Source organism: Populus nigra, chromosome 10 (genome assembly GCF_951802175.1).
Source record: "Populus nigra chromosome 10, ddPopNigr1.1, whole genome shotgun sequence".
In the NCBI taxonomy this organism is placed as follows: domain Eukaryota; kingdom Viridiplantae; phylum Streptophyta; class Magnoliopsida; order Malpighiales; family Salicaceae; genus Populus; species Populus nigra.
The window spans coordinates 6627066-6642011 of NC_084861.1; the positions used below are offsets into that span (position 1 = coordinate 6627066).

At 32.7% G+C, this 14946-nt stretch overlaps 2 protein-coding genes across 3 annotated transcripts; one reads left to right on the forward strand and one right to left on the reverse strand.

Annotated features, from left to right (window-relative positions):
• Nucleotides 1-3534, reverse strand: LOC133704644 (uncharacterized). The gene is made up of 5 exons (XM_062129533.1): nt 3271-3534; nt 3021-3179; nt 2852-2932; nt 438-561; nt 1-345 (listed from the first exon to the last, which is right to left on the reverse strand). Exons 1-5 carry the CDS (start codon nt 3417-3419, stop codon nt 298-300), a joined length of 561 nt encoding a protein of 186 aa, XP_061985517.1. The 5' UTR covers nt 3420-3534; the 3' UTR covers nt 1-297.
• A 7022-nt stretch (nt 3535-10556) lies between these two features.
• LOC133706018 (xyloglucan O-acetyltransferase 1) lies at nt 10557-12542 on the forward strand. 2 transcript variants are annotated; one of them, XM_062131514.1, is made up of 2 exons: nt 10557-11025; nt 11124-12542. In XM_062131514.1, exons 1-2 carry the CDS (start codon nt 10803-10805, stop codon nt 12212-12214), a joined length of 1314 nt encoding a protein of 437 aa, XP_061987498.1. In that variant the 5' UTR covers nt 10557-10802; the 3' UTR covers nt 12215-12542. The 2 variants fall into 2 exon arrangements, with proteins under 2 accessions (XP_061987498.1, XP_061987499.1); XM_062131515.1 differs by having other exon boundaries at nt 10561-10998.
• The last annotated feature ends 2404 nt before the right edge of the window (nt 12543-14946 follow it).

The window sequence follows — 14946 nt, forward strand, 5'->3', positions numbered from 1 at the left end:
TATTGCAGCATGCACTTAACTTTTATTGCTAAAGAAACCGGGATAACTTACCCATGCTTTACCGCAGAACACCTGATAATGATACAATTAAATTGCCAGTTGGAGCACAGTGAAAGAATTGCTACAAGTTAATTTCTAGGTGAAAACTAAAATTCCCTTATCAATAAAATTAGAATCGTCTTAGCTTATGGAATTATGCTTTTCCCAGAGATGGCTGTACCGCTGTCCGGTGGGTACCCGTAATAATCCATTCCACAAGGTGCTTCCCAGGCAGTCGTGGGATGAGAAGTAAAATCTTCACCGACTTGCACCGCGAGCTTGCAACCTCTTCCTCTCGAGCTCGAGCTGCAAAGGGGCATACATGAACAAATCATTTTCTTTTTCTACTCAAATATCTCAAAATAACACAAAATTTCGTGCCCTGTTCAGTGTCTTACCACTTTCTTCACCCGGTCATTAGCAGCAGGAGTTCCTCCACTGACACATTCAGCTAGGTATGGACTACCAACACGCACTTCATTCATAACAACTATGACTGTTTTGTCCCAGCGAACTGGAAGCCTGGTTATATATACATTGACACCACTCGCAAAATTAGTCACTTCATGTGATCTAATTACAATTTGCATAAAAATATATAATATTGCAACTTGACAATAATTCATAGCCAAAATTTAAATGACACAACAAGACAAAGGCAATGAAGAATCTCTCATAAGCTTATTCAATCAAGAATACGTGTCAATACACGCACAAGCAAAAACAAAAGAATCAGCATATTGTCCATGCACGCAAGAATGTGGAAGTCAAATGGTAGTTTACAGGTGCACAGCAAATGTTACTATATGCATGCTGTTGCTTACGTCCAAAAACCTGTGAAGTCACTGCAACAACAGCAATGCCTGAATCCCAAAACGTATAGATATGTTAACCAAGGAAATTTATAGTGAAAAGGAATATGCTGCCTGGCATGAGAAGTTACAGTTAATGTCAGCGGTAATTCATTATTGGCTCTCTAAAATGCTCACTCATAGATCCAGGAATAGTCCATGGCTGACATCACAGTCTCCAAATCTAGCACATCCATATTATTAAGTTCATATAATAAATAAGAGTCCACAGGTATAAACAAATAAATCACTCAAGAAAAACATGCAGCTGGTCCAAATCAGTAGTGAATCCAGTAGCGATCCACAGAGCAGGAGGGATAAAGTGAGAGGAATCAATCATCTTTCATAGCACAGACAACTCTGATTCATGGGCAACAGTAATCAGCTAAACAGGTGGGACAACGAGGCAAAAGTCTTTACATGGATTCCTTACCTCAGCTAAACATAAACAGCATATCATCTGAATGAATATAAGAATAAAAGACTAATTAAAACAAAAGTGTTATAATTTCTTAATTCCAGTCAAAATCCCTAATCTGTCACATCTTCTAGCAGTCAAATGCCCCTTTCTTCTTTCACAATTGCTTCCCCTTCAGTTTTCATATCAATTAATGACTTGTAACAATACAGGTTCATAATTCAAGCATGGTTCACCATTACTTAAACCAGTGGTTCCGTAGGATAGCTTATCCAACTTTTTAGCAGTCAATTTCATTTGATACAATCGAATTTTTTGGATAAAAGAAAAATTTGTGAGTGAAGAAAGGGAAGAATTATAACAAGGAGAAACATTTGATACCACAGAGCCAAACACTATAAACAAAACTAGCAATTAAGATGGACTGCATGTGAGGAGAACTCAAGCCAATATCATCCAGAGCTCTTTGATCTCTCTTATCACCATCTGAACTCCACATTGCACAAACAATGTCCCTAACTCGTACATAATTTTCAAATCTTTCTCTTCTAATTAACCAATCAAAGGAAATCCTAAATCCATTTTTAGCAGTTTTCCTAGAAATCCTGCAGTTTAATCTCTTTCAAAGCATCTATGCTTTGCTCCCGGACTTAGTTATCCTTCAACCATATTCAGACCCTAGGCAACTTACATATTTTGCATCAGTTCAAAGCCTCCACAATCCCAATATAGCAGATCCCAGCCATCTAAAAAATACATGAGTCAAATTTCTTTAGCCAGTCCCTATTCGAAAATCACTCAATTAATTCATAAGTGAGTAAAAACAACCATCCTCTGTCAATGCTGAATCAGTCCTATCACACCACTCCTTCAGTTCATTTGAGCTATCCAAGCACATCTCATCTTTTAGCATTTTCTGTTTCATATTATCGCCAGTAACCCTTGTTCAGCTCCAGCCTAGGTCATGCAGCATTGTGCCGTAGGCTACATCTCCCAATGCTCAACAATCAAATATCACTAACAATAATGCAAATTTCTAACCTTTCAGGCCCCTAAATATGCACTTTATTTCTCACCCTCAGATGTTTCCTTCTCTGTATCAAATAAAAGAATTCCGCTAAGAATAAACTATGTGCATCTATATAAACAACCTTGTCAAAGTCCAGTACATTAACGCTTCATCAATAACGAATCTATGGCAGCTTCAGAAAGCAAAAGCATACAAGGAGTCCAACAAAGAGCATTGCATGGAAAAACAATCTATAGCATAAATCAAGACTATCCGTGATAATTTCTACTAATATAACAATTAACAAGTAATAAGCTTTCTTACCAACTTACAAGTACGTATTCTATCATCATATTGCCAGAAGGACATCTACAATCTCTTACATATATGTTAAAACTCAAAAATCATTCCAGATTATAACGATTTGCGTGTGAGAAAAAACGTGAATTCAATGAAAAAGAAAAAAATTAGAAACAAAATACACTTGCTAGCAACAAGATATAACCCCAGAGGAATAAGAATAAGGGCACATACGTCTTAGACAAGGCATCAAAAATGCTCTGCGCCTCAGCAGTAACTCCCACTCCAATCCTCTCAGCATCTGCTTCTGCTTGCCTGCAAACCCAGTCCAATCAAGCGTTTCCCACAAAACTTGAAAGAGACAAGAACCACAAACCCCCAGATGGGTTACAATGAAAATCACCTTAAAGCCAGTTCCTCCCTGGCTTGAAGACTATGGAGATCAATATAACACTTCTTGATGTCAAGTGGGTCCTCAGCTTGAACCAGAAAAGAAAACTCCTTGATAAAATTTGCTTTCAAAAACCTTATGTTTCTCTTCGGCCCATGTTTCGGTCCCTCTTGTGAAACAAAAGAGTCAAGAAATCCCAAACAAAAAAACACAAAAGTACTGATATTTAAAAGAAATATAAAGAAAGATTAAGTTAAGGATATGAAGAACGAGAATGTTGGAGGGGCGGTCGAAAGTCATGACTTGTCCTTCGAATTCTTCGCCTAAGGTAGTTTTGATAGAGAGCAAGCAGCCCACCGCAAAGTCCTCGCTGCCGCTGCTGATGATGATGCTGCTACCTTCCGTGGCCATGCCTGCTGTCTATCGTTCCTGCTCTTGATTCAGCTTTGCTTGCTTTCGCCCGGCTTTTCTTTCTTTTTATTTTTTGGGGTTATGTTTGAGAGCTGGGATTCAGTGGGTTCGTATGGCCTGAAAGCCCCATTTATTGTGTGGGCTGGGTGTTCAATCCTGATTAATTAAATTAAGAGATGTTTTTGAAAAAACAATTTTATTTTTAATTTTATTTTTGATTTTTTGATATTTTTATATTGTTTTGATGTGTTGATGTTAAAAATAATATATATATATTAAAAAAAAAAACTTTAAAAAACAATTATTATTACAATACCAATTACACTCTTAATTTTAATTTTATCCCATTTTGTTTTCAGGCATCATAATTGGCAAGAAAAAATTGAAAATCCAGTCTCTTTCAACGTATTTTTTTAGTAAATATATAAAAAAAAATTAAAGAAAAAAATTAATATTCAAAATATTCGATTCAAAAACTAAAAAAATATATATCCAAATAAATCGGGGTTAATATATCAAATCCACGATTCAAACTATACCCTCTATTGAATTTATCATTTTTTTATTATTGTAACTATTTTTTGTTTAATTATACCTTGAATTTTTTATGTATAAATCAGGGTTAATATATCAAATCCACGATTCAAACTATACCCTCTATTGAATTTATCATTTTTTTATTATTGTAACTATTTTTTGTTTAATTATACCTTGAATTTTTTATGTATATCAAACAGCAATTTAAGAAAAAAAATATAGGAGTTGTTTGTGGGGCTAAAATAAAAAATAGCCTAATTTTTGAAACTTTTGAGAACAAAATAAGGGTTTTTTCATCGTGTTTAAAAACAAATCTTTTAAAAACAAAAAAATGATTGTGTGTTTTTTTAATTTCAAGAGGTTAAAAACACATTAAATTAAAAAAAAAACCAAGTGTTTGAGCCTTCCATTAGTTTGATTTATAAAAAAACATAGCTTGCGAGATAAGCTTATGAAAAAGGCTTGATTCATGAGACATGTCATTTCTCAAACAGTAGAGGGCTCACGACATATCATCGGCCTCTTTTTTAAAAATATTATTTTTAAAAAAATAAATTTGTAAACAACACATTATTCGTTGGTCTAGATTCGAGCAAGCCATAGTTGCTGAAAAATCAAACCCTATGTATTGTTTGCCCAAAAAGTTTGATTTTTCACTTATTTATTTTATCTAAAACACTTATAACACATCATAAATATCTTAAGAAAACTCATCAAGGCCTAAAAAAACCCAAAAAAATACAAAAACTGAAAATTAACCCTTAAAACAAAAATCTTGTCAGGTTTATATTTGTTTTCTTAAGAAATTTGAATGTAAAAAAAAACACATAAGTTAAACTTTTCTTGTTTAATGAAACATATTTATATAAAAATTAATTATTTTGATGGTTGAAATCAATGTTAACGGTGATTTTTATTATTATTATTATTACTAGAATTGAGTGACTTTCTTCTTCTTTTTTTAAAAAAATCATAAACTAAAAGGCAAGAAAAACAAAGTTTTGAAATGATTTAAAAGATAATTTTGACAGAAATCAAATAAAATATATATCAAATAAAAAATTATCTATACAAAACTAAAATTAAGAAATCTTGCCAGGCATGGGAGGATGAATTAGGCCGCAAATGTATTATATCCTTGGATTAGATATTGCACACGCGTAAAATTCCTAGTATCATATAAAATTTCAATCACCGAGAGAGTATTTAATTTTGATTAACTTGTAGACCGGTCTGTAAATATTTGTTTTCTTTAAATAAACAAAATATATGTAAAAGTCAAAATTACTGTGACAATCACATTGCCTATTCGCTAATTGTCTTTTCATAGTTCCTCTCCCCTTTTAGATTCGTATAAAATGAAATATTACTATAATTTGACATTAAAATTATCTATTATGATAGATTAGAGTTTCTTTTGACTCTTAATAAAAAAACACTTTTAAAACACATGCAAATTAGACATAATCTAAACAACGGATTAAAAAATGATATTGTTTAATATTTATTATTATACTTGAAATAAAAATAATTAAGTAGAAAATAAATAAAATTCAATTGATAATAAGAAAATACATCGAGGTCAAAATCAGTTGGGGCATGGAATTCGCGGTTCCCATGATCAAGCTCCCTTGTCTGAGGTCCCGTAGCTTTCACTGTACAATTTTTTAAGGATTTTTTTTTTAATTATCACAGTAATGAAAAATTTTACAGAATAATATTGTTTGAGATTTTTTAAATAAAATAATATATATTCATTTGATCACGTGTCATATTTTATAAAAAATAATATTTAGTAAATATCAACAATCAACTTAACAATAATTTTTTACAAGGACAGACTCATTCGTTTATTGTGTAAAGAAACCACAGTGAAATTTCTAGAATGTCATGTCGTTAGCCGTTATAACAATTCTTTTCTTTAATGATTACACGTGTTATCATTTTTTTTTTGTAATGTTCTAGACTTCTTGTACATGTTGTGGAGGCAGCATGTGACTCCATTAAAATAGCTTGATTTTTTGTTTTTTTAATTTACTGTAGGTGTTTGGACCAGTTTATACGCATCTCGATTAATCCTACGGGCTCTAAAGTTAACGACCATGTAAGTCTCCAGTGGCTATCATATGAGCAACCACAAGATTTGAACTTAAGACTACAGAAAAAATAAACTTTTTGGTCCTAAATTCTTATCATTGGACTACCACCTAGATAGTAGCTTGACTTTTAATCCATGCTGTTGATACAATAGATGCCTGCATTAGAACAGCTTCTACACCAAGCTTTGAAAAACCAGCAGCTGTTCAAATAAATGATAATTAATATTGAAATAGCAATTAAAAATCAAGATATCAACTAAAATTATATTTCTTAACCATGATATTAATTATTTATTACAATTTAGAAGTACAATATTTAATATACATCCCGATTTTGAACCATGACAGATAAAAAAAATATTATTTCATCATTTTTTTTTATTGCTGTGTCAATTCATTCATCTATTTTTAAAAAATTTAAAGCCAAACCGTCGTCTGGAAATGAACGACACCATCATTCACAGCCATTCACTTCATCTGACCATGAAAGGTGGGTGCAATATAATGGCCCCTTCAGCATCATTTCTCTTGCGACAGCTTAGCTGGCTTCCTTTTCTGTCTCGGCATGATGCATTGTTTGTCCAGTCCATTATTCAAGAACCAGCGCCTGGCTTGCTGCTATTCACAGCCTTGTAGGGGCATAACATTATAAAAACATTTATTCTTGTAGATTTCACTGTCTTGTAATCTCCCGCGTGATCTGTGTTCTGTGGAACAAATTATTAAAAGAAACTAAAAAGGCTCCTTTGTTCCTGCACACGTAGATTTATCCCACCTATAGAATGAAATAATTAAATGATGATTTTACTCCTAGAACCAAGCATAACTGGTCGTGGGAGCGGGCTACAATATTTTTTTTATTGTTTTTCACACAACACAACGACCAGCAGTATATTCTTAGAGTGGAAAATTAATCACCGACAGGCAGCGTTGTTTTTAACATTAAAATGATCACACTGTCCTTGAACTAAAATCATCTCTGCTTTGGGTTAAGGTTTTTCTTTTATTATTATTCTCCTATAGTTTTTTTTTTAATTATTAAGTTGATTAGAAATAATTTAGTTTTCACATATATATAAAATATTTATCAATTCAAAAAAGTCGTTAGTGCATGTCATTCACGCGAACGAATGTGGGTGCCCTCGCACTCTTTGGATGACGTGTACAACATCTTTCGGAAACTAAACTCAGGCTTTCACAGCAAGGTTTTAATCTTCACGGCGTCGCCTCCATTCCTGGGTAGCATGCATGGAAAAAAAATATCAAGTTTTGTTTTAACAACTGTTTCTTTTATTCTTTTTTTTTTATTTCTTCTCCTTGATTTCAGAGCCTTCCACTTCATATTTTTAAATCAATCATTCAAATATTTTTTTTTCATATTTGATCCATATTTTTTATTGTTTTTTTATATTTTAAATAATCCATAGATTTAGAATTTTCTTTCAACTTAACCCTCATTTGGTTTTTTTACCTTTCATGTTTGGTCTTTATTTTTTAATTAATTTTTCCAATCATTCTCCTAGTTGAATCTTTTTAATTGCATCCCCTAACATTTTATATCATTCTCTTAATTGAATTATTATTTTAATTCATTTTATTTTATATCAAATTTAATTCTTATTTGTTTTGTTTTTTATTCTTTTTTTATTGGAACTTTCTTTATCGGTTTCATCCATTAAAAAATTATTGATCGATTTTTTGTTAACCTTTTAGGTTATTGGTTTGAAAGATTAGACTAGTTTGGCTTAATTTTTTTCAGGTTATTTTTTATAATTGATTTTTTTTTTATGATTTTATCATTCTACGAGATTATCATGATCTTATTTGCCAAGTTACGAGTTTCGAGTGTTAATCCATATTAACCACGTCTAATATTTTTTTTAAAAAATATTTTGTTTTTGTTATTATCAAATTTTTTTATCGTAAAGTTTAACCCAATTATAGATTTTTTTTTTTAAAAAAACTGTAATGGCATAAACATTTTTTTTTCGCCAGTATAGTGAATTACTATTAATAATAGTGGGATTTGCTGCAATGCGAATATTGGCAAATATCGATAGTCACTAGCCATTTATCAACAATTTAATCTATACCGACATTTTATCCAACGTCAAAAATTCTAAAATCACTTGTAATTTAATGTTCATCACACACATAAGGGATTATTTTATCCATCATAGGTACAAAAGGACTCCACTGACCTAGCGATTTGAATTTTTTTGCTTGGCTAATTCAATCTATGATCAGGGATTGATTTTGAGTTGGGTTCCAATCAAATCAAAAGATGAAATTTTTTTGGGAAATAAACTTAACTGATTTGAAAACTAGTTCAAACCAAGTTGATTTGATTTTATCAGATTTAGATTTAGTTTTTGTTTTTGATTTTAACCGGAAGTTTTAATGTCTTAGTCATTTTTTACTATATTAGGCAGCAATAGGCATGCATTGCTAAAACAATAGGCATGCATTAAAGACCTTTTATTTTCTAAACAGCTAATAAAAATGAGAGTTTGAATAATCTAGAAATTTAGAAAAGAAAACGTCACATTTGAGATAAAAAAAAAAAAGCATTAACCAAGACTAATAACTAACAAATAAAGGCAACATAGTAAAATAGAAAAAAAAGGATCAAAACAGGGGAAATGGAGGTTATCGGGGTTTGGTGAAATTAGGTAAATTATTTTTTTATTTATATATTTTTTTAAGCGAGTATAACTTGCATTGAGTCTGGTTTGATTATCCAGTTTTAATTTCTAAAACTAAAACCAGACCAAACCAAGTTAATTTTATAGTTTTTAAATTAGTTTGATTGATTTTTTCTTTGTTTTTATTTTTTCAGTTAATTTATTTTAATTAATTTTCACTATTTTTTTTATTGGTTGTTTGGTGGTTAGGTTTTTTTAACACCCCTTCCTTGCTGCTACGTCAGTGAACCACGTGGACATTAGTTCAATCTCTGGAATATGTTGGCCTTTAAATCTTCTGTCCTTGCGCTGGATGCGACCAAACATAACATACAGGATGTCTAGATCGGATCTGATTCATGCATTCCCAGCCTAGCCAATGCAGCAATTGGCTGGAGAAAAATTGTTCTCTTTACTTTTGAATATTTCCCATGGCAAATTACTACTGGCAAGTGGCAACAGCACAGATAAATATTTACCAAAGAAGACCCACGACGAGAGGTCCACTCCCGTGAGCCACAGAAATAGATTCTCATCGTCTAGCTAGCGTTGTCTAATTAACAATACAGATCGTGAAAGCATCGTGGTATAGCAATACGCCTTAAAATTCATGGCAATTTGTCAAAGTGCGTGCGAGCTCCCTCCCTCCCTCCCATGCACAAAAGGTCAAAGAAGCAAAACACCAAATTATATTGCATTCTTTACTTGGCACTTGGCAGGCTCATAAAATTATTGAGGAAAAAACTAATATATGAGTGTGCAGAGAGCATTTGAAAAAAAGCTGGAGGGTGCATGCTTCAAGACATAATTGAAACCTAGCTCCCCCACTTGCCCTTCATAATCGTCTGACAGTCACACACACACACACATATATATCCCTGGAAAAATACGTGGAGAAGGTCATGTGGACATGGACGATTGGAGAGAAAACACAGTCACGTCAAATAAAGGTTTTTTTTTAACCTGTTTGTATTTCTTGCGATGCTGGATCTCGATATCACATGATGGCTATGATTTGCTTTAAAGTATAGGGGGTCAGGTCATATCACAATGCGGAGAAGCGATGCGATGCGATGCATTCTCTCCCGCGCATCATCGTTCTGCCCCTGAATATCAACTTAATATATACCATGCATAATTATAATTTGTTTTTATATTTTAAAATATTTTTGATAAGATTTATTTATTTTATTTTATTTAAATTAATATTTTTTCAAATAAAAAAATATTTAAAAAATCAACCATTACCTACCGTATTTTTAAACACCAATGCTCATGATTTTCGAGTAACGAATTGGTTCATTCATGCAATCTGTTTAGCATTTATGCTTTGGCTATTTCTTTTCTTGGGAAATAAAAATTGTTCTCTGGTCCAGCCAAAAAACGAGTTAAAAGAATAACTACTTTTAATTATTAAAATGTAACATTATTATAACACAAGTTAATGTTAATTTTATGTCATCTAATTAACTTATACTGTGCTTTTATTATTCTCTTACAATTTATGTGATTAAAAATATTAAAAAAAAACAGTTAGAAATTATTTTAGAATTAAACTAAATATTTCAACTCAAATTAAACTTGGAAATTTGAATCTAAAAGCTTTAAATAGACAAAATAAAAATAAACCCCATAAATTATACGAAGAATTGAAGAGGAGGGCACAGGGCATGTACCAATCGGCAAACAAATAGCCGTAAATACCCACAAGGTCCATAGATCAGGGAAAAAAAGGATAAAAATATATCATAATAACAAATACTATGACTACTAAAGAAAGGTAACAGGTAATATTCACAAGGAAAAAAAGAAAGAAAAAGAAAGGTGATACGGAGGAGTAACATATAGAGAGAGCACCACTTGTTCCAAGAGAGGATGAAGAAGAGAGATACAGCTTCGTAAAATTAGGTGGCCGAGCCATAATATAAATAGAAAAGGAGACGAGATTCTCGGCGTGACTTTGACTGCTCCATATCAGACCACCGCGGCATAATCTCTCTCTCTCTTCTTCTCCCTTGTCTCTCTACACTTGGCCAAACCATCTCTTCCCCCAGCATTTCAGAATGGGCAGCCCATTCAAAGACCACCACCACCACCACCACCCCTTCTCTCTCGCTAAGAAGGTTATTCCTTGGACCTTTTATGCTATGATCCCTTTAGTTCTCTTTCGCTTGTACTTTTACCCTTACCCCCTCCACAACATCACCACTCCCATTCCCACCTCCTCCTCCTCTGTTTCTTCTTCCACTCCTTTCGTAGGTACACTCATTTACTTGAAAATCAAAAGTAAACCACGAGTAATATTTCTTTAATTAAGAATTTATGAAAATCTTGCTTTACTCTTCTTCACTAACAATGGCTTTTCATTATGTTCTTTATTGCAGAAGAGGAAACTTCTTGTGACTACACCACTGGCAAATGGGTCCGTGATAAAAGAGGTCCTTTGTATAACGGCTCAGCCTGTGGTACAATCAAGGAAGGACAGAATTGCATCGCTCACGGCAGGCCCGACATGGGTTATCTCTACTGGAGATGGAAACCAAAGCATTGTAAGCTCCCAAGGTTTGAACCCAATACATTCCTCCAACTCCTTAGAAACAAACATTTAGCTTTTGTCGGTGACTCTATGGCTAGAAATCAATTGGAGTCACTTCTTTGCATGCTATCCTCTGCCTCTGCCCCTAATCTTGTTTATCGAGATGGTGAAGATAATAAGTTTCGTAGATGGTACTTTGAGTCTCATAATATCAACATCTCAGTTTACTGGTCACCATTTCTCGTGAAAGGTGTGCAAAAATCCAATACCGGTCCCAATCATAACCAGCTGTATTTGGACCACGTTGATGAGAGATGGGCTGCTGATATGAATGGAATTGACATGATTGTGTTATCAATTGGTCATTGGTTCTTACATCCTGCAGTGTATTATGAAGGCGATCAAGTACTGGGTTGTCATTACTGTCCTGGTCTTAATCACACTGAGATTGGATTTTATGATGTCTTGAGGAAGGCTATAAAAACCACACTTAAGGCTCTAATTGACAGGAAAGGGGCTAATAGCAATGGTATTAATGCATTCGTGACTACCTTTTCTCCTGCCCATTTCGAAGGTGACTGGGATAAGTTAGGTGCTTGTCCAAAAACCAAGCCTTATAAGGAGGGAGAGAAAGCACTTGAAGGAATGGATGCAGACATGAGACAGATTGAGGTTGAAGAAGTGGAAGCAGCAAAAATGAATTCTACACAGCTTGAAAAGTTCAGATTAGAGGCACTTGATGTTACCAGCTTGTCATTAATGAGGCCAGACGGTCACCCAGGTCCATATATGCATCCATTTCCTTTTGCCAATGGCGTTACTGAGCGCGTGCAAAATGATTGTGTGCACTGGTGCTTGCCTGGGCCTATAGATACTTGGAATGAGATATTGCTTGAGGTTATAAAGAAATGGGAGCATGAATCAAGAAGAGAAGAATGAGCCATGACAAGGTTACTGTGTAAGAATGTTAATTTCGATCTATCTGGGTGGTGGCTGGTTTCGACCGATCAAGAAGATGGGATAAACGGTGCCAACCATAATGATCTTTGTGGACTATACTTTGGTCTGGCTAAAATGTGTAGACGATGTCAACGTAAGAACATGGCCATGGTCCAAACAATTTGCAACCTTCCGCCGAGGAATTTGTTTGGGTGTGGGTTCGGATGCTGCCTAAACCCCTTTAATTTTAAATGTAAATTTCTTTTTATTTTATTTTTTCAAGAAACACTTCAATTATCTGCTTAATTAATTTTTTATATTTTACCCATTTCGTTGTAGAGTATGGAGATTTCTTAGAGTCAAAGAATTTACTTATTATTGGTATGGAATGGTTTCCATGATATAAAATTATGGTCTGTTTAGGTGAATTGAATTGATCAAAGCAAGAGGGAATGCTGGTTCAAGCAAGTTGCAGTACTGCAGATGCTGTTCAAAAACAGACTCCCTCGAACGTTTATTTGCTTACAACTGCGGCGGCATGCTCGCCGTCTCCCAAAAGTCAAATTGAAATATTATTATCCATAGCAATAAAATAAAATAAAATTGAAACTCTATTCTCTTTTGATCTTTGTGGGGTTCCATTTGTTTGAGCTCAAAAACCCTATGCAAGGGATCCGAAGTTTCTTCATGTGGCTTGTTCATGACGATGGAGACCTCATTATATCAATGAATTCTCAATCATATTCTTTATTTGCTTTGAGTCAACAAAACTATGAAGTGGTCACATGAAATCGCGTAGTTTTTATTTTTTATTCTCAATTGATTTTACAACAGAATGGGAAGTAATTGTACAGTAATCTCTAATATAATTTATATATAAATTGACTATTTATTTTTCTGAATTATTGATTTGACAACAAGTAATGTGATCTTATCATTTACCACGTCCTAGCATATTCTAAATCAAGAACGAATGACGTAGATTAGGTATATTTACAACTTATCAATCAAGAGGTCTTCTGCCCATGTTGATATGGTAGGTTCTACAAAACTGAAGATTCTTACTTATCCTCCGCAGTATATTCTATATTTAATTTAATACATGATGATATTATTATAAAGTTTATGTATTATAAATGAAAGTTTTAAATTTGTCGTCAAATTAGCTTCAAGTTCTTCGATGCAATAACTAATAAAAACCTCAAAGATCATTTGAATAATACAGGATCAACAATAAAAGATTATGGCCAAAAAAATTACCAGGAACCATGAAGACCGATCCTCGGCTACTAGCCCGGAGATCCTTAAATAAGCATGACAGACAGGAGTACGCGATGCTTAGACGATCCATTACACATTGATTGTTTTGTGCAGCACAGACAAAATCTGAGGACTAAAGCCCAAGATTACATCTTTGGTATGAACAATATGTCAACGAAGCCGCTGGTGAGCTTCCAGGATCAAAGAAATTGAGTGGAATCTGTAATAAAAGAACCAAAGGAACAGTATTGAAAACATTGTACCACCAAATTACTCTCCGTTCTCCTTTTCATTTAATAAAATTCATGAAACTGAAAATCAAAATATGAAACAACATGGTTATAAAATTGAAGAAAGCGAGCTTAATGTGAAGTCCACTGCTAACTGGACATCCATTGCAGGAGCTACAACTTATAACCCACAAAACATCACTTCCAGTGTCCATTCATACACAGAGATCTCTCGTGGAGAACCCAAGAGAGTGTTAGAGGAGATTGTGGAGGTTATAAAAAGAGAAGTGTGTGTGTGTGTGTGTATATAAAATAGGGTTTGTATTGTGAATGGTCTTTTTTAAATATTATTAGGAAATCATAAGGTTTCTTTTTCGGTAATTGAATTTTATTTGAAATTTAAATTAATAAAGCATAAAGATTCCAAACTCAAAAAATTAATTTACCCCTAAAATTAATAATACATCAACAAAATACAATAAAATAAATAGTAAAAGTGTCAAACTGAGTAATGGAGTAGCTATCCAGATAAATTGAATCTCTACTCAACTCAGTCTAACTCAATTAAATTCATAGTTTTCAAATCCGGTCCAGGAATTGACCTGGTCAAGGGATCGGGTCCCGAGTTTTATGGGTCAACCAGGAGAAATTAAAAAAAATTAAAAATTTCATATTTCATATGAAAAAATTAAAAAAAATTAATGTGAATATATGTTATATATATTGTAAATAATAAAGTTTAAAAGAATATTTTAAAAAGTTTTTTATCACACATTGAAAATATATTATGTTATACTTTTAAGTTGAAGTATTTAAACTAAAATTTTTTTTTATCCCATATTGAAAAAACATAATTTTTTCTTGTAAATATAAAGTATATTATGTAAGGGTTTCAAATAAAACAAATATTATGTTATTTTTTTAAGTTAAAATATTTAAACTAATTTTTTTTATTTTATATTAAAAAAATATAACTTTTTTACATTAAAAGTGAAAAAACTCTTCTATTTACTTTATTTCTTATTATTATAAACTGTAAAATAAACTTTATGTATTTATAATTTTTTTGAATAAAAAAACTAAAATAATTATTTTAATGGATTGAAATAAAAACGTAGTTTAGACTATTACTGTCTCTTCAATCTTGAATCTTCACTTCTTGTCTCTTCAAATCTCTTCAATCTTCTCGCCCCTCTCTCTTTCTATTTATCTGAAAAGAAAAAAAACCGCTCTCTTTATCAA

Coding starts and splice junctions, on each gene's coding strand:
- LOC133704644 (XM_062129533.1), bottom strand. CDS start 3,419: ATGGCCACGGAAGGTAGCAGCATCATCATCAGCAGCGGCAGCGAGGAC. Junction 2,933..3,020: donor AGGGAGGAACTGGCTTTAAG/GTGATTTTCATT, acceptor CTGGGTTTGCAG/GCAAGCAGAAGCAGATGCTG. Junction 562..2,851: donor TTTGATGCCTTGTCTAAGAC/GTATGTGCCCTT, acceptor ATATATAACCAG/GCTTCCAGTTCGCTGGGACA.
- LOC133706018 (XM_062131514.1), top strand. CDS start 10,803: ATGGGCAGCCCATTCAAAGACCACCACCACCACCACCACCCCTTCTCT. Junction 11,026..11,123: donor CATTTACTTGAAAATCAAAA/GTAAACCACGAG, acceptor TCTTTATTGCAG/AAGAGGAAACTTCTTGTGAC.